This window comes from Micromys minutus (assembly GCF_963924665.1).
Source record: "Micromys minutus genome assembly, chromosome: 8".
In the NCBI taxonomy this organism is placed as follows: Eukaryota; Metazoa; Chordata; class Mammalia; order Rodentia; family Muridae; genus Micromys; species Micromys minutus.
The window spans coordinates 44,602,125-44,626,296 of record NC_137977.1 but is presented as its reverse complement, the minus strand read 5'-3'; the positions used below and the strand labels follow the sequence as shown (position 1 = coordinate 44,626,296).

The window sequence follows — 24,172 nt, the reverse complement described above, 5'->3', positions numbered from 1 at the left end:
CTGGGAATTCAGGAGGTAATGACTTTTGTATGCTTACTATCAGAGCTTCGTAAACACATCAATGCTCACAAAAAAACAACAGATTGAGTGTTGACAACTTATCGGATGTTTTACCCTAAATTAATTCTTTATTTACCACTTTATTCACAAACACATTATAACTATACGAATGATGAAGAAAGGTACTTTGTCTCTAATAAATTTTCAAGTGACAAACATGAGGCCTTCAGAGGTCTTGCTGTTCAGTAAAAACCAAGGCCTTACATCCAGGGGCTCTGGTGGGGGGAATTCTTTTCATGTAAGAAACCAACAGCATCTGCAAAGTTTGTTTTGACATAGCATTTTGAACTATTGTGACTAAATTCATTTATCTTCTCAAAGTTTTGGGGTTGGGTTTGGTTTTTCTGTTTGCTTGTTTGCTTTTATTTTTATTCCACAATAGATTGCGTCATCTAAGCCAGAAGAGAGTGTCAGATGCCCTTGGTGCTGCTGGAGTTCCAGGCTGAAGTGCTTAAATAAGAAATGTCCCCTCATCCCCCATGCTCCCGTCCCCCACCCCCACCCTCCTACCCCCCAACCCCTCACCCGCACCCCACTCCCACCACAGCTCTGATGTCAGAATACTTAGTCCTCAGTTGGTGGTGCTTTTTCAGGGATTTAGATACACAGTCTTCCTGGAGGAAGTATGTTAATGGGCAGGATGTGAGAGCTTGAAGCCTTTCTGTTTCTGTTTGCTCTTTCTGATCTGGGCTTGCAGCATACTGAAGCTTCCTTACTTACAGGCTTTCTGCTCCCAACACCATGCCTGCTGCTTGCTCCTAGGCCTCTCTTCTATAATGGCCTCTTTTGATCACTCTGAAATTGAAAGTTAAAATACCCCCCCCACACACACAAACACACAAACAAAGGTGATTCTGGTTATCCTGGTTTATCAGAGTGGGAGAAAAGAAACCAATATTGGAAGATGTTGGAAGTGGCGCAACATGGGTGCTGGGAATGAAACTAGGGTTCTCTGAGAGTGTAGCTCATGCCCATAACTGCCAGGCCATCTCTCTAGGGCCAGGAAAAGTGGTATAAAGGAAATATTTTTGTTTTCAAACTGTGGGGGGTTGGGTTTTCTTTTCTATAAAGTAAAATCACAGATTGGTATGATGCAGTCCCACTTAACAAGAGTAAATCATAAAAGTAAAATAACAGATGGTGGGTTTAATAAAGCTGGTACGTGTCCAGTTGTGGGTTTGTCACCCGAGACCAGAGATCGTCAGTAGCTGATAGAACTTCCTGGTCTTTGTTTTTCTAACTGTTGATAAACCTTTTACCATAGCTGTCTGGAAAATGAGCAGGTAAAAGCATCCTCCAATGGCGAACGTCCCTCTCATTTCTGCACGTGACACTTGCCCTCTCCTCTGCAGGAAATTAGATTTAGCAGAGGTACTACCACAAATTTGCATGAATGAAACTTTTCTTAACAGTGTTATCAAAATGTATCAAAAAATATTGGCCTGTGGTCATAATAATTGCAGATTTTTTTTTTTTACTGCCTTGATTTTAACAAAAGCTTGGAGATTTCTTCCCCTAAACAAGCTGAGCTGCAATGTTACAGGCCTGCCCTTTACCATTTACTGAACACAGGCAACATTTTAAAATCTATTTTCTACTCTGGTTTAACCTCTCTTACCTCCTGGTTAAGTCTCATGAATTTAAAGGCACACCTAGGACAAACAGGTCTGTGTTTCAATCGAGCATGTGGGGTGAGGTTTCACATGTGAGGTACTTTAAAAGACAGCACTAATGGTGAAACTAGCACACCCCTTTCCTACCTCACACTGAACAGCCACTCCCATTAGAAATCACTGTGCCTATAAAAGCACATTGCACAACTAGAAATCTCTGCAGGAAACAAACCACCACCTTATTGTACATTACTCAAGTCCTTACCTCTAAATAGTTTAAGACTTTCACACCAATCTACAAGCCTCATGTGATTCCTTGATGTGATATTCATTAAAGGAAATATAAAACCAGAGTGCTGAAATCATACCAAACACAACAGAGTGGAAGGTAGCCTCACGCTTTCTTTTAGTCTAGTAAATTTTCTGTAACCTTAATGTCCTAGTGTAGCCCACATAGAGAGCTCAACTCCATGCGGAGGTGTAATTCCAATCAGGTTTAACCCACACCATTAGCAGAACAATGCATATGAATCTCAGGTCTCACTGCTGTATCCTACTGCAGACTGAATTAATTTAGAACTGGAGTCACATGTTTGACTGAATTACAGTCTAAATTAATAATGTCCTAGACCTCTGGTACAGACAAAATACCAAAATACGGGTAATTGTTTCAACAGCAATACTATTTGGAGTTCAGCGTGGGAACACCAAGAAAGCACAAAGATGCTTTCATTATTTTGCAGATATAAACACAAACCGATAAAACCAGTTGCATCAATGAGCATACATAGCAACATACATCAATATGTATATTTTAAGGTGTATATATATATATGTGCATGCATTGTGATTCATGAAGGTAAAATTGACCATTAACGAATGGGCCAATATACTGCACAAGATGGGAGGAATAGAAAAGGACAGATTTGTCATGTTATTATTATTATTATTATTGACAATGTACTTCCCATAAAGCATACTTTTAATGCACTTACAAACATAACAAAGACCACAAAAATCTATGTAAATGCTTTCACTGAGTTGCCATCGATTTTTAAACTTAAAATTAATTTAAGGAAATTTAAAATGGTATCCTCTTTTCATCATATTGTTGATAAGATAAATAACATTATATATTAAAAGTTGATCTGTTTGGGGGTTTTAATGCCCTTATTCAGACATTCCCTACATTACTCTCTCAGTGCTCTAAGATGAGATAAAGAATATTTAAATTCCCTAGAACTCAGTAAGAAAAGGCTATATGACAGTCTTTCCTGAAAAAGAAATTATTCTGTTTGGGCTACCTCTAAATGTGCTGCTTAGTTTCTGTTGTTTTATCTTGTGAAGCATACTCAGTCAAATATCATGTGTATTAAGATAAAATGAGGCCCAGAGGTGGTGATACATAACTTTAATCCCAACACTCCGGAGGCAGAGGCAGGCAGATCTCTGTGAGTTCAAAGCCACCCTGGTCTACATAGTGAGTTCCAGGATAGCTAAGGATACACAGAGTAACCTGTCTCAAGAAAGAGGAGAGAAAAGAGGAGAAGGGGAAGAGGAAGAGGAAGAGAAGAAAGAGAAGGGAAAGAAGAGAAGAAGGAAGAGAAGGAGAGAGAAGGAGGAGGAGGAGAAGGAGAAGGAGAAAGAGGAGAAGGAGAAGGAGAAGGAGAAGGAGAAGGAGAAGAAGAAGAAGAAGAAGAAGAAGAAGAAGAAGAAGAAGAAGAAGAAGAAGAAGAAGAAGAAGATAATGATGATGATGATGATACATGAATTTGGTGGACAAGAGAGCAGAGGATAAACTGGAAAAACTGAGAAATATGGCATTAGCATATGCTGTTGCTTTGGATTTGGGAAGGGTTTTGTCAGTTTTAATTGGTGTTGTACATTATGACTTGAAAAAGGAAAGTTCTAGAAAGCCTTCTACAGCATGATTCCAGTTACACATTTAAAACACAAAACAATATTGGGCTTTTATGGATGCACATGCATAACAAAATTATAAAAATATGAATGGAAATATGTTTACAATGTTGAGAATAGTGGTTACATCTGGATATGTGGGGGAGAAATTGGCTGTCAAGGATACCCTAAGAGCTTCAACATGATGCACACATTTGAAAATAAAGGTCTTAGGCAAAAATGGTGAAATTTAACATTCACAAAATCTGTGTTGCTGAATTAACCTATGTTAGAAGTTTTACAGTTACAGAACACCATTTTTATGGAATGACCAAAAGACCAATGGGGAAATGTGCAAAGGTAATAAGCATGTAATGCACAGAAAACATGAAAGCTGTTGCAAAGAAAAATTACAGTTCATTAACAACGTTGACCATAAATAGCGCGCTAACACCCAAAATGGCCAAGACATGCATGAAGGAGAACTATAGTGATTGTAGGGTAGGGATGTGCTGTCAACTTTAAGTGATTTGACAGGTCATTCCATCCCAGCAATGCCAACCTGCATCCTCTCTTTTCTCAAAGATGCCGTTTCCTGAAATATGTCTTAAGGAGATGTGCAAAAACTCTAGATAAAGCTGCATGCTGCAGAGCTGTTGTCTTTTGTAACTGGGTGAACTGGTGCTGAACTAAAAAGCCTAGAACATGGGTCTTTCTTCACAGCCACTGCCATGAACAAATGCAGACAGGGCCGTCAGCATTTTATCTGTGAAGAACATCTGGGAGAGGTTTACTGTGCATGTGGGAAGCTTCTTCTAGCAGGCATGATGCCACAGAGCATGCCCCTCTCCAAAGCAATGAGTCTCAAGTGTGTGAAACTGGGCACAAGCATACAGGCACAGAAACACACACACACACATACACACACACACAGACACAGGAGTGAGTGAGAGAGAGAAAAGAGAGATAAAGAGACAAGAGGGGGAAGAAGAAGAAGAAGAAGAAGAAGAAGAAGAAGAAGAAGAAGAAGAAGAAGAAGAAGAAGAAGAAGAAAAAGAAGAAGAAAGAGAGAGAGAGAACATACTAACTAGAAATAGTGAGAAAAGCTGGCAACATCTGGATAGATTATCTCTGTCCTAAATGAGATTCTAGGTGTACAGATCAGATGCTTTTAAACATCCTCCAGTCACAGGACAATACTTCCCAGCACTCACCATACCCACAGTCCTTTGCAATGCTCCTGAACCAGTTTATGTATTTTTCTAACATCCTCTACAGCTATCTTAATAGAAAACGTTTTCCTTATTTTAAATATAGATTTTAAAATCTCAAAAAGGATTAAATATCTACTTGAAAGTGATAAAAGATAATGAGAAGGGAAGCTCTTGCCCTTAGCCAAACATGGATACTGGCAGTCTGAAGAAATTACGCTCCTGACGCATTACAATGTAGCTGTTTTGAAATGTGGGTGTGAACAAATGACTTAAAATTATGTCTCGACCAGGAGCAACATACACAGAGAGCCAGAGGTAGGGCACTAGTCCTACTCGTCAATAAACAAGTTAGAGAAGACACACAATGATGCAATTTAATACACACACAAACGTGTAACTTTGTAAACACAGTAAATGCTAAAACTATCGTGGGTGGGCTACCTTAAAACTTGGATAAATCTCAATAAAGAATAATTGATGACTAAGTGCGCCTGGGTCAAAGTGCATGGAAACACGGTGACCTCCAGAAATGCAAACGAGAAACATCACTACACTTCTTTCTTCTATCAGCATTACAGCACGTAAGTCGTCAGAGCACGTTATCTGAGACTTGGGAAGAGGAAGAACAGACACAATGAACTGTAGTACACATCATTAATTCAAATAACTGAATTGCAACTATTAATTTTAGAACGTTAATCTTAGATAATTTTGAAATTAAGAAACTCGTTCTGTGAACATACAGTTTATCCATCTGTGAACATACAGTCTATCCTTCTGTGATCATACATTCTATCCATCTGTGAACATACAGTCTATCCATCTGTGAACATACACTTTATCCATCTGTGATCATGCAGTCTATCCATCTGTGAACATACAGTCTATCCATCTGTGAACATACAGTCTATCCATCTGTGAACATACAGTCTATCCATCTGTAAACATACACTTTATCCATCTGTGAACATACAGTCTATCCATCTGTGATCATACAGTCTATCCATCTGTGATCATACAGTCTATCCATCTGTGAACATACAGTCTATCCATCTTTGAACATACACTTTATCCATCTGTGATCATGCAGTCTATCCATCTGTGAACATACAGTCTATCCATCTGTGAACATACACTTTATCCATCTGTGAACATACAGTCTATCCATCTGTGAACATACAGTCTATCCATCTGTGAACATACAGTCTATCCATCTGTGAACATACAGTCTATCCATCTGTGATCATACAGTCTATCCATCTGTGAAAATACAGTCTATCCATCTGTGAACATACAGTCGATCCATCTGTGAACATACACTCTATCCATCGGTACACATACACTATCCAGAGCATCACAGATCGGAGACCCTCTCTTCTTTGCCCTGTATCTCAGACTCCATCAGAATGCTATTCAAATCCTGAAACTCAAAGGCTGTAGGACAAGGGCCACAGGAAAGTGCTCTGCGACAGCAGAATGCTGGATGAAATGACTCCAGAGAATTTCCAGATTTAATATTTTACCATAAACATTTCCCCATATCTCAGAGAGCTCTATAAAAAAGCGTGTAGTGTATGCTTAAATAAGCAAGGATTTCCTCCAACCACATACCTAATTGGATTGTCTAGCTCCAGGTTAGGGAAGGGAGACAGCGAGTTTACTTTTTCTCCCGACTACCCTTCTGACACAGGATCAGGACAGGATGACACTCCTCAGGTTCATTTGGGAGCAAAGGGGTTGGGGACCTGAGGTTATCAAGTAGGAAACAGCTAAGAATTTGTTATATTTATTGCTATAACTTTGTCAGATCAAAAAATGTTGAAAATGGTTCTCAGCATTCCTATGTTGTGACCCCCCTTAGTACAGCACTCACATATCTCACACACATCTTGAGCCCACCCACAGTGGTTAATAAATGAGTTTCCTTAGGGCAAGAAGTGTTAAAAATATTTAACAGTATCTGTCATTACTTCAAATAAATCTCTCTGTTGTGTGAAATTTTCTTGTGTTTAAAATATCAAGTATACTAACACAAGAGAATCATAAAGAAAGAAAGAGGTAGATTATATTCCCAACATATATATTTCTACCCCTATATCTATGCCTTGTCAATTTCAGCATCAATTTTGGATAAAATAATATGAACTATTTCCCTTACATAGGAGCATCTTATAGTACTTGAAATATGACTGGGTTATGAATTGGTAGATTTAGCACATAAATATATCTATCTTTGAGTCCCATGCTTTCTAATATATCTTGTTTATAATCATGAATCATGGGAACAAAACACCATGCAGTTTTGAATCTCACCCCAGATATCACCAAACCTTTTATTTTGAAGGGAAAAAAAAAACAAACCGTATTTGCCTTCAGAATTCCTATCTATAAAACGGATTGGCAGACTGTGTCTTACTGGGTGTTTATGAAGAGTGATTACTAATACAAGACACACTCTTTCTTGTCCATGGATGAGCACAAGAGCCTTCAATGATACTATTTGTTAAAGCTCCTGGTTTTGTTTTCTTTTTAAACTAATGCAAAGAGCAAAAGCATCTCCTCCCTTTATCGATTCTTCTTCACAGTGTTTATAAAGTAAACAGTGAAGGCATCTCTCACTTCACACAAAGTGTGAAGGTATGAATGAGAATGCACCCCGCAGGGGGCATATTTGCCTGTAGTCACTAGAAGATGAACTGGAGTCTCTCTCTGCAGGTTGGCTTTGAGGTTTCAAAAGCCCATGCCTGGGGCCCTGCCCCTGCTTTCTGCAGATGGGTTTGTGAAGTTACTGCTCCAGAACCGTGCCTGTCTGCTTCCTGCTATGGTGATAGGAGGCTAACTCTCAGAAACTGTAAGCAAGACCCTTGTTAAATGCTTTCTTTCGGGTGCTTTGGCCAAGGCATCTTTACAGGTGTGCATGACAGATGGAAGACTATGTCACTTTCCCTGCTCTCTGCAGTTATTTCTCATGTAATCCGTTACCTGCCACTGTCATGACTCCCAATGATTTAAGGTTTATGTATTTAAATGTTCTACTCCCTTCAAAACATAATTTGAAGAATACCCTAAATATATTAAGGGGTAAATCGGCATATCCAAACCGGACTTATTTTTTAACCTAGTATTTTTTTTAAGTTTCCTTTACATAGCAACATTTCATAGAGTCCTTGAAATATAATCAGGTCATTAAAGAAGTCAACATGGCACATAAGCTCGTCTTTGAGGTTATGTTTTCTATAAAGCATGCATCATACCACAGAAAAGTTTTTTTGTGTGCACATTCTAGTGCACTTTCAAAAGCCCATGCTGTTATTATGGTTCTAACCACACTGCATCATGGGGATTCTTTTGTTTCCTCCTTCACGTGTATTTTCCAAATTCCAAGGGTGACAGGAAAAGGAATGTTATACATACCTGATATGCTTCCACTGTAGGACGAGTTAGAGGAAAGAGATGAAAGAATGGGGCAGCACCTGGGAATCCACCCCATAGGCAGCCACTAAACCCAACACTACCGCTGATGCCAAGTAGTGCTTTCTGGCAGGAACCTGATATGGATGCCTCCTCAGAGGCTCTGCCAGAACCATACTGATACAGAGGAGGATGCTTGCAGCTAACCATGGACTGAACACGTGGACCCCCAATGAAGGAGCTAGAGAAAGTACTGAAGGAGCTGAAAGGGTCTGCAACCCCATGGGAAGGGCAAAATTATTAACTAACCAAACCCACCATAGCTCCCAGGGACTAAAACACCAACCAATGAGTTGACATGGAGAGACCCATGGGCCCAGGTGCATATGCAGCAGAGGACAGCATTTTTCTGGCATCAATGGGAGAAAAGGCCTTTGGTCTACCAAAGGCTCATTTTCCCAATGTAGGGGAACACCAAAAGGCGGATGTAGGAGATGGTGGTTGGGAGAGGGAGCATCTTCATGGGGGCAATGGTAGGGATTTGGGGAAGGGTATAACATTTGAAATGTAAATACAGAGAATATCCAATTAAAAAAAAAAGAAAGAGTGAGGCAGACAGTTAATCTTCAACTCCCAGGAAAGAGACTGGTCTGAGTCTATGGTGAGCTATTACTAGGTTCAGAACATGAACATGTGTAACAGTGTCACCAAAAGCCCAAGTTTTAACTTGTGGTGTTTCTGCAGCCAGAGGGAGGACAAGACAAGTTCTTCGAAGTCTTTCTCAAACACTGCTGGTGAGCTAAGGAGGCACCCACATTGATGGGCAGAGGTAGGATGTTCTCCTGGGAGACTTCAGCATGCTATGCCAAAGCATCCAAGCGGAAACTAGGGAATAAGCATTTCCACATTCTTGCATTTAAAACATGCCCTGAGTATATATCATCAGAATCAAATTCTTCTTCTATCTTTCTTCCTATTTCTTCTTTTCATAGCTCTTCCTCTCACTCGTAGGCATAGCGTTTTTAATTCACACAGATTATGTGAACTCCTGGGAGTTAACAAGGACAAGGAACTGTAGAATTAAAGATAAATCAATCCTGGTAATCAATCTAAAAAACTAAACTCTCTCCCTCTCCTTCGCCTCTTCTTCCTCTTATGTGTTTTAATTTGTTTTGCTTTGGTTTAGTTTGAGACTCAGGTAGCTCAGGCTGGCCTTAGACTCATCTTCATAATTTTGCACCTACTGAGTACACACTACTGTGCACATGAGTGTAGGGTGGGGTGAGGGTGAGGCCTAGGGGCCTTGCGCATATGAGGAAAACACTCTGGCAGCTGAACTACATCTCCAGTCTGCAAATCTATGCCTTTAATCGGCGAGTTATCCAGCTGACCTGACTTTCAAGTGACACTGGTACTATGTCTTGTTGACCTCCCTCTGACTGCTCCAATGCTCCCCTCAAAATAAAAGGTTTACTATTATCTCACCCCTGAGAAATGCAGAGTGAACATACAGCTTTAGGATGAAAAGTGGGACTTAATTCTGACCCCAAAATTTAAAAGCTAAAATTAACTTTGCCAAAACTTTAAGTGACTTTAAAACACCATGTATCTACTCTAGACTATAAACAAGATGTATCTTCACAAAGACTTATACATAGATGATTTTATTAGGTGACAAAATTATCTGCCTTGTCACTCTTAATATATCCATTATTTCCACTGGTAATTCTAATGGCCTTAACAGGAATATTGACATCAAATTCAGAGTATGAGTGAGGACATAAGACCTGGTGTTCTGTCTCTTGTTTGAAACCGTTCATCATTTAAGTCCTATTGAGTTCCCTTGAACTCACTCACACTGCTCTGACAATCCAGCTTAGATAGCTTCCCACAGAGAATTTGTAATTTTCTCTTCACTATGGAGCGACAATGGATCTCAGTCTTTCTTTAGTTGCATCTGAATTTGGTGGTAGGTAAGTCTCTGTCAGTCTGAAGGCATGCTCCATATTTTATTTCTGATGAGTTTTACTTTATAATGGCTAGAGAAAAGATGATTAAGCCATCTGCCTTATTGCCAGTTAAATTTTTATTGTGGTTTAAAAAAACCTAGTTTTTAAAAAATATTTTATAAAATGTGAATTGCATTTAAGTTTGTGCCCCTTTTTCTTTTGTTTCTCCTTCTTCCTCTTCCTCTTCCTCTTCCTCTTCTTCTTCTTCTTCTTCTTCTTCTTCTTCTTCTTCTTCTTCTTCTTCTTCATCTTCATCTTCTTATTCTTTTTGAAAATAGAAAACAGAAAGACATCCACATTGGCACTAAAATCCTCCACTACTTCCTATCCAGTAACTCAACTTAATATCTCAGTGATGTGAGTGGGTTCACATGGAAACTCTTAGAAAGGCATATGCAAAGCGCATCTACACTTACTCTAATTTGTTCAAAAAGAAAAATGATAGAAAGAATGAACTTGAGGTTCTCAGAATATTTTTAAAAGTTTTGTGGATGTAAAATGCTCATTAAAAATTTTGAGTTTTATGGCTTTTCAGAGCCACGAAAATAGCTGTCCTCTGATTTCAGCTTGCATAAGACACCCCTAAGTATTACAGTCTATTGCTGTACCAATGGATACCCTCTAGAACTTGAAGGAAGGAGCTTCTCCTGAATATAACATACACTTAAGTAAGAAATTAAGGGGAAATCAAGCTAGTATTGACCTAGAAGCATCATCCGTACTGGCATGCCTTCATAGTGCTGGAAAATTCTATCCACAGTACCAAAGGAGAAAAGTAATCATTAATCATACCTAGCTGTAAATTCTTGAGAGCTTCAATCATGACTGCCCTGACAACCCACTGGCACAATAGTACATGGACATTGTAGAAGTAACCAGCCACTTTCTGACTGTATTTAATGTCCCCTCCCAGTATGAAACCCATGCCTGCCACCATTATCTGGACCACAAACTTAAGGCTAGAAACATAAATGGGCCCTAGTGAAAAATCTACTAGTGATATTATACTAAACAAACATAGCATTAAACTATCTCCTAGTGACGTACTATTATACCCATAGATTAATGCCCTTCTCAACCTTCAATAGAAATCAACCATCATTAAAGAACCTTGTATTTGCAGTTGATAGAGATTAACACAGATATGACAACAGGTAAGAATGCAGAGATTTTAAAGACTGTGGGGAGCTTGGCCCTAAATGAGACATGTGTATCAGATCCTATCCTCTCCAGGCTCAAAAACCATTGCAAAAGAAAAATGGAGAGCACCAGAGGTAGCAGATGACTACAGGGACAGAGTGTTCATCAGTCACTGTCTTAGTCAGGGTTTCTATTCCTGAACAAACATCATGACGAAGAAGCAAGTTGGGGAGGAAAGGGTTTATTCAGCATACACTTCCACATCACTGTTCATCACCAAAGGAAGTCAGGACAGGAAATCAAGCAGGTCAGAAAGCAGGAGCTGATGCAGAGGCCATGGAGGGATGTTGCTTCCCCTGGCTTGCTCAGATTGCTTTCTTATAGAATCCAAGACTACCAGCCCAGGGATGTCACCATTCACAGTGGACCCTCCTGCCCTTGATCACTAATTGAGAAAAAGCCTTACAGCTGGATCTCATGGAGGCAGTTCCTCAAGAAAAGCTCCTTTCTCTATGATAACTCCAGCTTGTGTCAAGTTGACACAAAACCAACCAGCACAGTCACAGCTGCACAAAGGTACTCACAGTAGTTGTGACAGCATTCCCCGTTTCCTGAGCAATCTGAAGCCAGACAAGAATCCCACAGTGAAAGAGGAGATGAGGATGAAGTCCTACTCCTAGCTGAAGAGCTATTAACAATTGATACCTTCTGGGAGAACAAGAGTCCATTTATTTTAAGATGTGGTCCCAGTGGTTTGACTATGTTCCAGTGCATAGCCACACATCCATGAATAAGTGGACAACACAATTTGAACTCTGTGGCTTAACAAAGTAGAAAGAAGACAGAGAACTGGATGAAGAGTGAACTGGAGGTGGCGCTGGGGGAGGAAGTAATATAAAAACATACAGTGTGGAATTCTTAAGGAACTAATCAAAACTAGGGAAGAAAAAAGAATTACAGTTAAGTTTTCAAATAGTCTTTATGCTTGCGGTTCAATATGGAACTGGGAGTTTTAATGCAAACTGGACATGTTTATCTCACCAACTTCTTACTTACCCTTTCTCCAGGATTCTAGTGTTGGTATCTACACATTACACGTTATTGTATAAGGTAAGAAATGTAGTTAAAGGAATGATGATGTAGGCTTCCTATGTAACAGGATGTGTCTTTACGTATGCCAGATTGAAGCAATGGAGCGAAAATGAGAATCTGGAGCAATATTACTTATATGACTATATGACTTTGATGATATTCTCTCTCTCTCTCTCTCTCTCTCTCTCTCTCTCTCTCTCTCTCTCTCTCTCTCTCTCTCTCTCTCTCAATGACAATACCGGCCTAGGTTCAGCACCATTTTTCACAGCTTATGAGTTACAGAAGAGTTGACTTAGCATCGACATTTGCATGCTAACTGTAACATGAAAATGAAGCCCATCTTTCTGGACAAGTGAGTTCTCAACTATCCGATCCCCAGGGCCTTTCCAACACCATCACGTGATCACTCTATAAAAGTATCCGGAAGCTCAGATTGGCTGAGCTCCCATTTTGTCCCTTCTCTCAAGCTGGGGTTTGGCATCAGACTAAAGATGAGAAGGACACAGCTATGTGCTAACTGGAGCTGCACACTGAAACCTACAGTAAGCCCTGCTCTTCCTTTGCCTAGGGAACACGAAAGCCTCTTTTCAGGAGTCTCCTTCCCAAACCACAAACCTAACAGGATTGCTACCCATCCCATCATTTGTAAGTTCACATGGATTACTTCCCTAATTTAGCCAACTTCTCAACAGAACACCCCTTTCCTTAGTATTTATTTCTTCCATTAGAAACATTATAAAATATCTGGAGTGATATAATCACTATTAAATAGAAACCGACCCTTGCTAATGAGCCTCAATGTAAACGTGCTGTTTAGCATTGCTTTACGAGTATTTTGAGACTTCTATGTAATTTTTAAAACATGCTTGTGGAAGTGGAGAGATGGCTCAGCATTTACAATCATATGCTTATTTTGCAAATCCTGAGTTCAGTTCCCAGAACCTTCACGGTACTTCACTTCTGTTCACATTTCCAGTTCTAGAGATCCAGGCAACATGTCCTGACTTCCCAGAGCACCCAGCATACACATGTACAGATATATACACAAGCAAACAGCCATTCATGTTAAATAAAATAAAATAAAATTTGAATCTTCAATATGGTGTTTATGATTCAGTTAGCAAACTTCAAAAAAGTAAATATTAGATGAGTAAATGAAAAGTTTCTTCTTGAAAATGTGGCCCATGATGGAATTGTCTCAAGTCTAAGAAACAGACATACACATAAGCAAGAAACTCACTATAACCATTATGAACCAATGCCTGTAATTTTCCTACAGCAGCAATTGCGGTACTTACTGCTCTCCAAACCTTCTTCATTTTATGATGTATAAAACCACTGATGAAGATTTAAAGAATTCAGAACCCTGCACCACAGGCTTACTTATAAATCTTTTGTACTTCTGAATGTACATTTACGGAGGCAGATGTTCATCAGAAGTTGATTGCTACAAGTAAAACTGCCAAGCAAGAACCAAAATGTAGAGCAATTACATACCAAGTACAATGTGTGATCGAGAATCCCAAACATGTTCATTAGATAAATCTGAATTTTAGTCCAATCTTACGAACCAAAAGGGATATCTAAAAAAGTATTCCTTTCCTACTTTCCCAATATCTGTTAAGAGTTTAATATTTTCATAAAAACACTAAAAGACAAGTGCCTCTCTCTGAAAGAAAGAATACAGATAATAAATATAATTTCTATATTTTAAAGGTATCCTCAGAATGTATTAGCTTAATTAAAATGTCTTTTAAAATATTAATATTCAAGGAACTCTATAATCAGAAATGAAGAGGAGCAAAGCTCAAGTAGAAAGATAGGTAGAAGATATGAAGAAAGGTTCTACAAGATAAAAGGAAAGAAAATTTAATAGTATTTCTAGTAACTCTACAGGAGAAGGTGGCTTATATACTCTTACAGGCATGTGTGCAAAGCATCATCACATGTGTTACAATACACACACACACACACACACACACACACACACACATGCCTTCTGACATGCAAATTTCCTCCCTAGCCCGAGTGCTGTGTCTATCCTTCTATGTAACTCTCTGTTCATGACAGCAAGTTATTGTAATCATTCGATGTCCACCAAGACAAATGGAGGGAGATGATAGAAATAAATCAATAAATAAGTAAAACCTTGAGATCAAATAAACCACAGTTACTCAAAAAAGGGAAAATCTCAAACATGGAAGGTGGAGGTATTTTAAAAATCTGAACGTTCCACATGGATGTATTTGTGCATCAGTGGCTTCCAGAAGATGTACTGCAATGAAATAGCATGTTTTATACTTAAAAGGGACTAGGATAAATACTTTGATTGGACAGTGAGGGGCCAGGTGTAGAAGGGGTTTTATTATATCACTTTTTGGAAATTCTATGTGCTTAAATTCCAAATCTTTATTTCAAATATAGTTTCTTTTGGCCTTAGACTTTAATAGAGACTTCTCTTACAAATCAAGATTCAGAATCACCACTTTGAAATCTGAATAATTTGTGCTCTACTATTAAATACTACAGGTATAATCATCTCTGATCAACTGGTGTCCATTCTACTGTAAATGATCTCTCTTTAATAATTTTTTTAGATTTTTCTTTGTTTCTCTTTGATTTTCTAATATTCTGTCACACTGTGTCAAAGTTTGAGTACCTCTTTATGAATCACCTCAAAGCAGGATGAGGAGAAGCTGCTTAAGGCACAGGATGTTTACAGGGAAGAAAAGCAACAGTGGTCTCAACCTTAATGCTGTGATCCTTTAACACAGTTCCTAATGTGGTGAGCCCCCCAACCATAAAATTATGTTGATTGTAACTTTATAACTGTAATTTTGCTACTTTGTAATTCATAATGTAAATATCTGATATGCAGGAAGGACTTAGATGACCCCTGTGAAAGGGTTGTTAGACCCCCCACAAAAAAGTCTCTCCCCTGTATGTTGAGAATCCCTATTCTAAGCAATGGTGAAACATTTTCTCTTGTAGAGAAAAGCATAAGCTCAAGAGATAAACAACTCAATGGCTTCAGGAAGTTCCTGAAACTGAGCATATTCATTAAGCCTCTCCCTCTGCAAGTATGAATAAACAATGCCCATGGCTGAGACACTCTCAGAGAAGCTAAACTATCTGAAAGCAGAGACTAGGCCAGGCTCAGACCAACTGGGCAGAAGGAAAGAATAGTCTCCAACCCAATGATCTGCTTACAGGCTCTGCAGTGTGTTCCAAGCTCCCAGATTTTGTGAGCTGGCATCCATCCTGGAGTAGGCTTCCATACTTGAGCTGTCTGAGTTATTTTTGATCCTGTAAGTAACTTCTCACCCATATCCTTGTAAATAATCCCAATCATACCCATTGGTTCTGAAAGCCAGACTTTGGTGATATCCTTGCTTTGTCTACCTGCAGTTTCTTCTCTGGGGTAAAGAAACATTTGTTCACCTCTCCCCAGGAAGACAGTCACATGACATTTGGATGTGTAGCCCATTTGTTCTGTTTGTCATTCATTCTCCTTCCATTATCCCTGCCCTGACATCTGTTTTCACGCTGGTCTTTGACAGAACGTTTTGTCCAAACCAGAGGTCCCAACATATTAACCTGTTTAAATTTCATTACTGCATGGAATTCTTGAATTACAGGAATTACCGAAAAAGTACACGTGAAAAAGAAAAAAAAAAAAGGCTATTTATAATAAGTTCCATATTCTGTATAAGATGCTAAACAAGATGGCTGCTAATGTTAAAAAACTCTTGCTTAATGACTAGACTCACAGAGACTTAAAGTGCCAGGGGCACCCACCTGCTAGAAAGAAAAGGGAAGGGGAGAGGAGGAAAGGATTGTGGGGGGAAAGGGTTGTGGAAGGGGAGAATGACCATCATAATTCTCCTGCCTTAGCATCTGAGTGCTGGGATAACTGTTAAAACTTTACATAAAACTATCCTCCAAGGGGAAGAGATAAAATAGTAAAATAAATAAAGTTAAAACTTTCCATTTAAGTAAAGAATTGACAGGTGATTTAGTCACTTCTGATTATCATTCTGAGAAAATTATCATATTTAACTATAAGCAAAAAAATGTTGGCAGTCTACTTTTCTTTGGCTCTGTGTGTGCATTTGATTATTTTAAAGCATAATGTTGTTGGACATATAGGGCAAGTGTAATATGCTTGACTAGTGTGCATGAAGCCCTGGGTATCACTGATAAAAACATTAATATTAAGAAGTCCAGTTCAGGCTAACATAATTGTTGTATTGTTTTGAAGGATTTGTTACTTTTATATATTTTAGATTTTAAAGACTATGATGTGAAGTGCTATATTCAGTATACTACTATTATTACTATTAATTCAGTGGTACAAGTTTTGTTGCTTTGTTTGTTAATACCTAATTAGAACCAGCTCTCTCATGAGATGGAAACAAAAACAAAGCAGCCAATCCCAGTGCCTAGCACATGCAAGCAGGACCATCCCACTTCCTCATTGGTCTAGTGCTTAGCAGGTGAGAGTGAGCACTCTCTGAAAAACATCATTGCTGCCCCTTCTTCCCTTCTTCTGTGTCTCTACCTATTGGAGGTCTGGGTGATTAGTGTAACAGTATTGGGCGGTTCACCCAATCTAATAAATAGGTAAGCAAAGGTTGTTATTCAGAACTAGCCTAACTGGAAGGAAAGAGACAGAACAGTTCATTATCTGTAAATGAGTTTCACAACCATAATGTGTGCGTTTATAAGGGGAAATGGATATCCAGGAAGACTGAGTACTTTGACAAGACAGCATGTAGTCCTCTATGCAAAATATCTGTTTAATCACAAGTATTCTCATAATTAAGATTGGATTAATATCTTGGCAATAAATGCCTAATTTAATAAGTTCTTTACAAACACTGGCAGCTGATAATACTTTTTCTTTTATCCTAACTTTTACATCTTTTAAACTATGTAAGAATCGAGAAGGTCTTTCAGCTTATGGTTAAGTCATAGGTAGGAATTCAAGCTTATCATGGAAAAGGGGAACACTTGGACACCGTGTGGTTTTCCTTTCTCTAAGCAACTCACGGGAAGAAAGCTGATGGGGAACAATGCTTGTTATAAGCTAAAGGCTGACATGTGTGAAGATAACCTACCTTCCACACGGTGGTATCTCCCATAAGTGCTACAGAACAAGTGGTAATGCCGTCTACATTCCTCAAGTTAGCCCATCAAGGCCCACACTCTATTAAATGGCACTTTTGGTGGTCTAATGGTCGTTTCAGACACAAAGATTTGTTTTGTCCATTTCCTTTACAGGCTCTGCCAATGCCTTCCCCCAGTTTCTTCCCTCTACCTGAAACTAATGTGGCTGAAGAAGCTCCTTTCTTAGCAACCCAGGTAAATTTTTGGACATTGTAAGACCAGCCCCAACTTCCCTACTGAGGCTTTACCTTGGGCAAGCAATTCTAAAATCTGTTGTGAGATTTGACTCCTCAAGATGGCATGCCTTTGCTTCATGACTCCCTGTGTCTTATCCACATGAATACAACCCCTCTGAAGTCAGGTTATTCTAGCCCTTAACACGGAGAGAGAACTCATTTAATTTCCATAAAGCTGCCATTCAGATCTTAACTCAACCCTTTAAGAATCTCATCCCCCACATGAGAGGTAAGAAACTTGTGATGGGGAGGAAGCCAATGGTAGAGTCAAGATCCCAAGCTATCCTCTTTCCAAATCCAGAGCGCATGCCGGAGGGGGCCAGCATAGCAGTTGGAGTAACAAACCTACCCTCTTGGCTATTGGCCTACATTTTTACTGCAAGTCTGACTGCTATGCTGTATTGCTGGCATTGCCGGTTCTCCTCAATAACAAAGACTTCCCAGTTCAGAGTATATACTTGTGTGGCTAGTAGGAAAAATGAGCAAGAATTCCAACATGATAAACAGGGAGGAATGTCAAGCTCCTATTCAGTCCATGAAAAACCTACTCATGGTTCTGACGTTGCTCCCTTAAGGATGGTGAGAGGGCATAGCTCATTTGGAAAATCTGACCCACAGCCCAGGTCTCAATACAGTGAAATGCTTTGTCCCCTACCGCTCTTACCCACACCGGCAACGGTCTATATGTAATTATTTAATCCCCAGCCGAAGGCTAGCAGACAATGAAGCCCCCACAAAATGTTTACCCTGCTGAGGTGTTCGAGTATCAGTTCCACAGAAAACATTTTCAAAGCTTTTCATGTCAGTTTTGCAAGCCACCTTCTCAGTCATGCCTAAAATGTCCATATTTGAATGCTCCCCATCTGGTAAAACACAGCCCTGTGCAAGAGTTCACATCATTCAATCATGAGGCCTTTGAAGATGGAGGTAAAAGTTTCCAGGTTTCTTGTTTTGATTTTGTTTTTAAGCCCCCTCATCTTTCAGATTTCTCACAGATATTTCTCTCTCTCTCTCTCTCTCTCTCTCTCTCTCTCTCTCTCTCTCTCTCTCTCTCTCTCTTCTCTCTCTCTCTCTCTCTCTCCATGGTTTTGGATGGTTTGACTGTCATTCGTTGCTATGGGGATTTCATCCACAGAGTCCAGTTGCTCTTGCACTAGTTTCTGCAGCCATCCGTGGTTCCCTCTGAAGAGCACTAACAAAGGAGCCACAACTCACAGGATGATTCTCAAGACGAGTTCTGCCTTATACTAATATTAAAGGGCTTATTATGGTGAAAAACCAAGATAAATTCAGATACTGCCACTGAACTGAACACATAAGGCTCATTAAAATGGTAAATTCTGTCGACTCTATGTTTATACCCACCCCCACACAAAGTAAGGGCCGGCTTGGGAAGCCAGTGGGGTCAAGTCAGGGAGAAAGGTCAAGTGGTGGGCATAGTAGAGTGGCTTTGACTTTGCTAACAGGGGTGCTAGGAAAACATTCCACCTTGATACTTTCCAACATGGAGTCTAGAGAGGAAGGGGGAATATTGTCACATAGCTTGAGGGGGAGGGGGAGAGGGTGTCATTAAACCATAGCCCTCTACTGGTGGGATTCAGGAACTGCCCTGTGGTCAACAGCAGTTTTGCACCTTTACACTGCTTGTCTGGAATGTGTTGTCAATATGTATAGATTCCAAACACCTGTCAGAATATCATCCCCAGAGAACTGTTCTGACCATGTTGCAGGACATTAAAAACAAACAAACAAACCACAGCAGACCTGTAAAACAAGAGACGATGAACTGAGAGTTGGGGGCAAATAGAGAGCAGATTCATTGATCGCCAACTGCTCAGAGACACCACACGGTGGACCCGTTTCAGCAACTCATCAGACAGAAGTTGAACCACTGGTAAGAAACAGAAAGGCAGAAGTCCAAAGAAATTTCACAGTTCGCTTGAAAACTCCTTCCATGCAGTAAGACTTCTAGTTTAGTGGACTGCCCTGGACGTGAGGTGTTTCTTTAATGGCGCTTAGTATAGACACCTAGGTGGTAAGGCGTCGAAGTTAAGTTCAGAGAAATACTACAAAGAATGCAGGGGGAGGTGCGTGCAAATCAGCTCTATGTGCTAAATACAGATGGAAGGGCTAACTGGAGAAACAGGGTGCTTACCAGGCCACCTCCACAGGTGCTGAAAGAAGCCAATGAGCCAGGATGGCGCAGCACTGTCCCGGTGTAAAAGCAGGAGGCATCTGGTGGCATGGGCGGGCGAGGGTCAGCCGTTGCCCGGGTGGGATCGGGACCTGGTTTTGGCCACTGCTCCACTGCGAAGCGCTGCGCCAGGAAGCGGCCATCTCTTCGGAGCAGCAGGTACAGGTCCCTGGAGAGGGCGGGAATCCGCAGCAGAACCTCCTCAGTGCTGGGTTCCTCTTGCTGGGCAGGGGGCGGGGACGAGGTCGGTTGCAGGGGCAGAGGAGGTTGCCACGAAGTCGTGGCTCCCGAGGACAGGGCGGTATCCCCGTTGGATCCCCGAGGCAGCTCCTGAGATTCGAGTTCCTCCTCGTCCTCCGCACCTGGCTGCAGAGGAGATGCAAACCAGGGCTCAGATTGGCCTCCGGCGGCTTCTTCCAGTGGTGCCCGGGCCACCGAGCGCACCTCCCGGGAGCTGCCCGTAGCTTGTCCCCGGCTGCCGCCCCCGGCGGTGCGCCCGGATCCCGGGTCTGCGCTGCCCCCGCTGAGGCCCGTGGTGTTCAGCGACTCCCGGCGCCAGAGTACAGGAAACACAACTTCCCATTCCTCGAGATCCGGGGTGAGCTGCAGTCCTGCGGATGAAGCAGATAGGTGCGGGGCTTAAAGTTCAGCAGTGCCACTCACGCGAGCACTGAAGCACAAAGTCCATACAGAAACTCCTGCAAGCCACGAAGTCTTACAGACCTTGGCATTTTCAAAATAAAAGTGTGTGGTGATGAGAGTTTAGCATATACTAACCGAAACGGGTGAGAACCCCAACATAAACTCAAAAGTAACACATGGCATGCCTCCCGATTTTCCTTCCAGGTACTGTAAACACAGCTTTAAAACATTACTTGGGGTGAGGGGGTGGTGGTGGATCCTTTTACAGATGCTAAAATAAGGCCAAGAGAAGTGCGCTTCGCTTGTGATCCTGACCCGCTCATGTGCCCCCGCAAGCCCTTTCGCTGTTATCTACAGAGCTCTGCTCAACACGCACGGGGTGCACAAGTTCTGCCTTTCTGTGTGCCCTAGCTCCGCACTGGCTAAAGTGGAGAGGAAACTGGAAAGTCATTCTAGAACGTACCTGAGATGGTCCCATGCGACAGGAAGCCTAGCTGGTAGAGGAGGCAGCAGCAGCAGATGCGAGTCAGGCGCATCCCGGGGCCCATGTCCACAGCGCGCGCCTCCCGCGCGTTCCGCCGCGCACGCAGCAACCTCCCCGGAGCGCCGGCGGCCAGGCGGCGACTGTGCCCAGGCCCTTTGTCTGCCAGGGGGTGGGGGGTGGGGGGGCAAGCTATGTGACTCCCAGAGCCCGGGCGGGGCTGGGGTGGGGAGGAGCGGCCGGCAGCGCCCGGGCTCTCTGCGCTCCAGCTCCCGGGCGAATTAGGTGATGAGTCGACTTTCGGAGCTCTGAACCGTGCAGGACTTTCCAGGCCCAGCTAGAGCCCGGCGAGACTGACCCACGGTCAGCCCGCCGAGAGCCAGGAGGAGCGGGGCAGAACGGCCTCGGGATCAGAGGAGCAGTACGGTCCCAGTCCGCGGCTCACCGCCCGCACCCTCGCGGAGCGTGGCGGGCGCACGAGTTTGGACGGCTTGCGGTTGCAGAGCTCTGCACACTCCCCGGGGCGCCGCGGCGCGGAGAGGGGTAGCCGGGGGAGGGGGCGGGCGAGTACGCGCTCCGCAAAGGGGTGTGAAGCAGCGGGGAGAGTCAGGCGGGTCAGGTCAGAATGAGGGACCCCGGAGGTGCCCGCCAAGCGTGATGTTGCGGGACAAAGGTCCCAGAACACCGCACACGTGTTCACAGGCTGGGCAAGAGTGCTTTGGGGAACCCAAACTCCCTCACCTGAGTCCTGATTGGCCATTCTGAAAGACCTAATTTGCATCCCCCACCCACCTTCTGCCAAGGCTGGGGGCTGTGACTTAGGTAAACTCAGGTAGGGACCTTCCACTTCCCATCCCATCCTCCTCTGGCTCCTCCTCTGTCCAGTTTAGCCTGTCTGCCCAACACACAAAGCAGAGCTCAGCGTAGACTTGAGCATGGAGCTGCGGCCTGTGTCTTTGATTGGTGTATCCTGCCTCAGAACCAACCCTGGAGGTAATAATAAAAGTCTCTCAAGGATCATATGACCCAGGTTCCCAAGACAGACACCACTGAGTTTTCAGAGACCTCTAACCTGCCTTTTCTTGGCTTCTCATTCATCTGTGTTTCTCTCCTCTTTCTCCTCGCCGCCTCCTCCTCTTCTTGGAGTAAAATTCTAAAGCTCTTAGACCAGGTGAGAACACCTCGCCTCTTTTGTTTGTTGTGTGTGCATAAATGATGTTTCTATCCTCTTGGATCTTAAGAATTCCTCCTTCTTTGTTGCAGCCCACAACTCTCTCACAGTCATATAGAAACGTTCAATCAGATTCAAGGGTGATAAATCCAAGCCACTATTTCAATCCTCCACACAAAGCCAGGCACCAAAGAACCAATGCCAATATGCTTTTAAAAAATCGCTGAGAGCGGCTTCCCACATACTTTATTGTTTTATCTCCAGTTCCTAGTTTCAAAGGTAGTGACTTTGCCCTTAATGGGGGCAGAAGATCTTATTTCAAAGGCAGTTTATTTGGATTGTTTGAATAAGCTTTGTCCTGGGATGCTTTGGACCGTTTTTTTAAAGCCCACGTGAAAACATTCTACTGTAGCACTCACCGGTTGCTACTGTTGTGTCGACCTCTGTAAAAATCTCTAAAACGGGAGTAACTAGAGTGTGTGTCCTCAGAGACTCTAGTCTCTGGGGACCTGTGGCTTTGTCACAAACCCCAGTTACATAGATTAAACTAAGCAGGGAAGGTTGATGCTGCAGGAATATAGGGACTATGGTGATTGAAGCTACATCCGCTAGAATGCAGGTCTTACAGTATTTTTCACGCACTGGCTTTAACAACACGAAAATAAAGTCCCAAGGGAAATGCATATTAAATTATGTATAGCCATTGGAATATGTTTGGGCTGTCTTAAAGCTAAATGAACTGTCAGTGTCAAGTTCTCACCCCTACTTCAGTGCTTTCCTACTGTTAATCATTAATAAATGCAGGACTGTTTACCTGCATTCCAGACAGCTTCTCTTCCTTCTGTTGAATACTAATGCCGCTTACTTTGCACATGCTTAAACACTTTATACAAATAATTTGCACTGGAATGACTTCCACACTTATTTCTCCTACCAACTATCAAGTTTTCAAAGGTAGCCTGATTTCTTCTGCCTGTCTTTCCACAACATCCTGAACAACCTAATTGAACAACAGTTCTAATCCTCCCGAAATGTCCAAGATGTTTTTTTATTCCCAATTCCAACTCCTTGAGCCTAGAATTGACGCTAGCTCTAGCTGCCAATCTGATCTGCCACTATCAACTTGATGTGTTTGGCTGAGAAACAGAACAGACCTCAGAGAGAAGGGGTGTGTGGGAAATGCCAGCACTCTAACTAGAAGAACGTTGTATGTGCATTGGTGAGAGTGGGTATGAATTGTGTACAAGTGTGAAAGAATGAATCCGATTAAGTATGTGTGGTAAAACGGAGAAGAGAGGAGAGGACTAGGGAATGCTTGCTTATTAACAATCTCAGAGCAGAGAGAAAAACAACCAGGGAATATGCTAGTTATGACAGGTTGCTATGTATTTCATCAGACAGTAGCCAGAGTCAGCAAAGCAGTGCTTTTGTGCTCTCAGAGCAAGGACACAGAGGGAGGGGAGGTTGATGGCCCATCTTGGGTGTGAGAAGATAAACTGCCCACGTGCACAGGGAGTCCACATGTTGCATTTTATGGCCTGGGATGTTCTATATGCAGAGCTGACTGTCTCACCTCCAAAGTTTCTTATTCTCTTCCATCACTAGCACTGAGCTTCTCAGGGCATAAAGCCTACCTTAAATGCCCCTCCCCATTTCTGGGGGTGAGGGGAAGAAGACTTAAAATCTTGAGAAAACACAAAGAACTCTTTTACTGAACTCTATGAAGGTATTAGCTCTCTATAAAACACACATCTTAACTGATATTACAGGTTAAACAGTTTCTGGCCATGGTCGAATAGTACAGACCATATTTTAACTCAGACACTGATGATTTAGATGAG

The 24,172-nt window shown here is 41.9% G+C and overlaps 1 protein-coding gene across 1 annotated transcript in view; it reads right to left on the bottom strand.

Annotated features, from left to right (window-relative positions):
- ADAMTS19 (ADAM metallopeptidase with thrombospondin type 1 motif 19) overlaps positions 1-21,227 on the bottom strand; it is a gene marked incomplete at both ends in the record, with an annotated part of 182,712 nt that extends 161,485 nt beyond the window's left edge. The window contains 2 exons of the mRNA XM_080920449.1: positions 19,999-20,648; positions 21,143-21,227. Of these exons, the coding sequence (XP_080776575.1) occupies positions 19,999-20,648; positions 21,143-21,227 (735 nt within the window). The remainder of the gene's footprint in view (positions 1-19,998; positions 20,649-21,142) is intronic.
- Between the last annotated feature and the right edge of the window lie 2,945 nt (positions 21,228-24,172).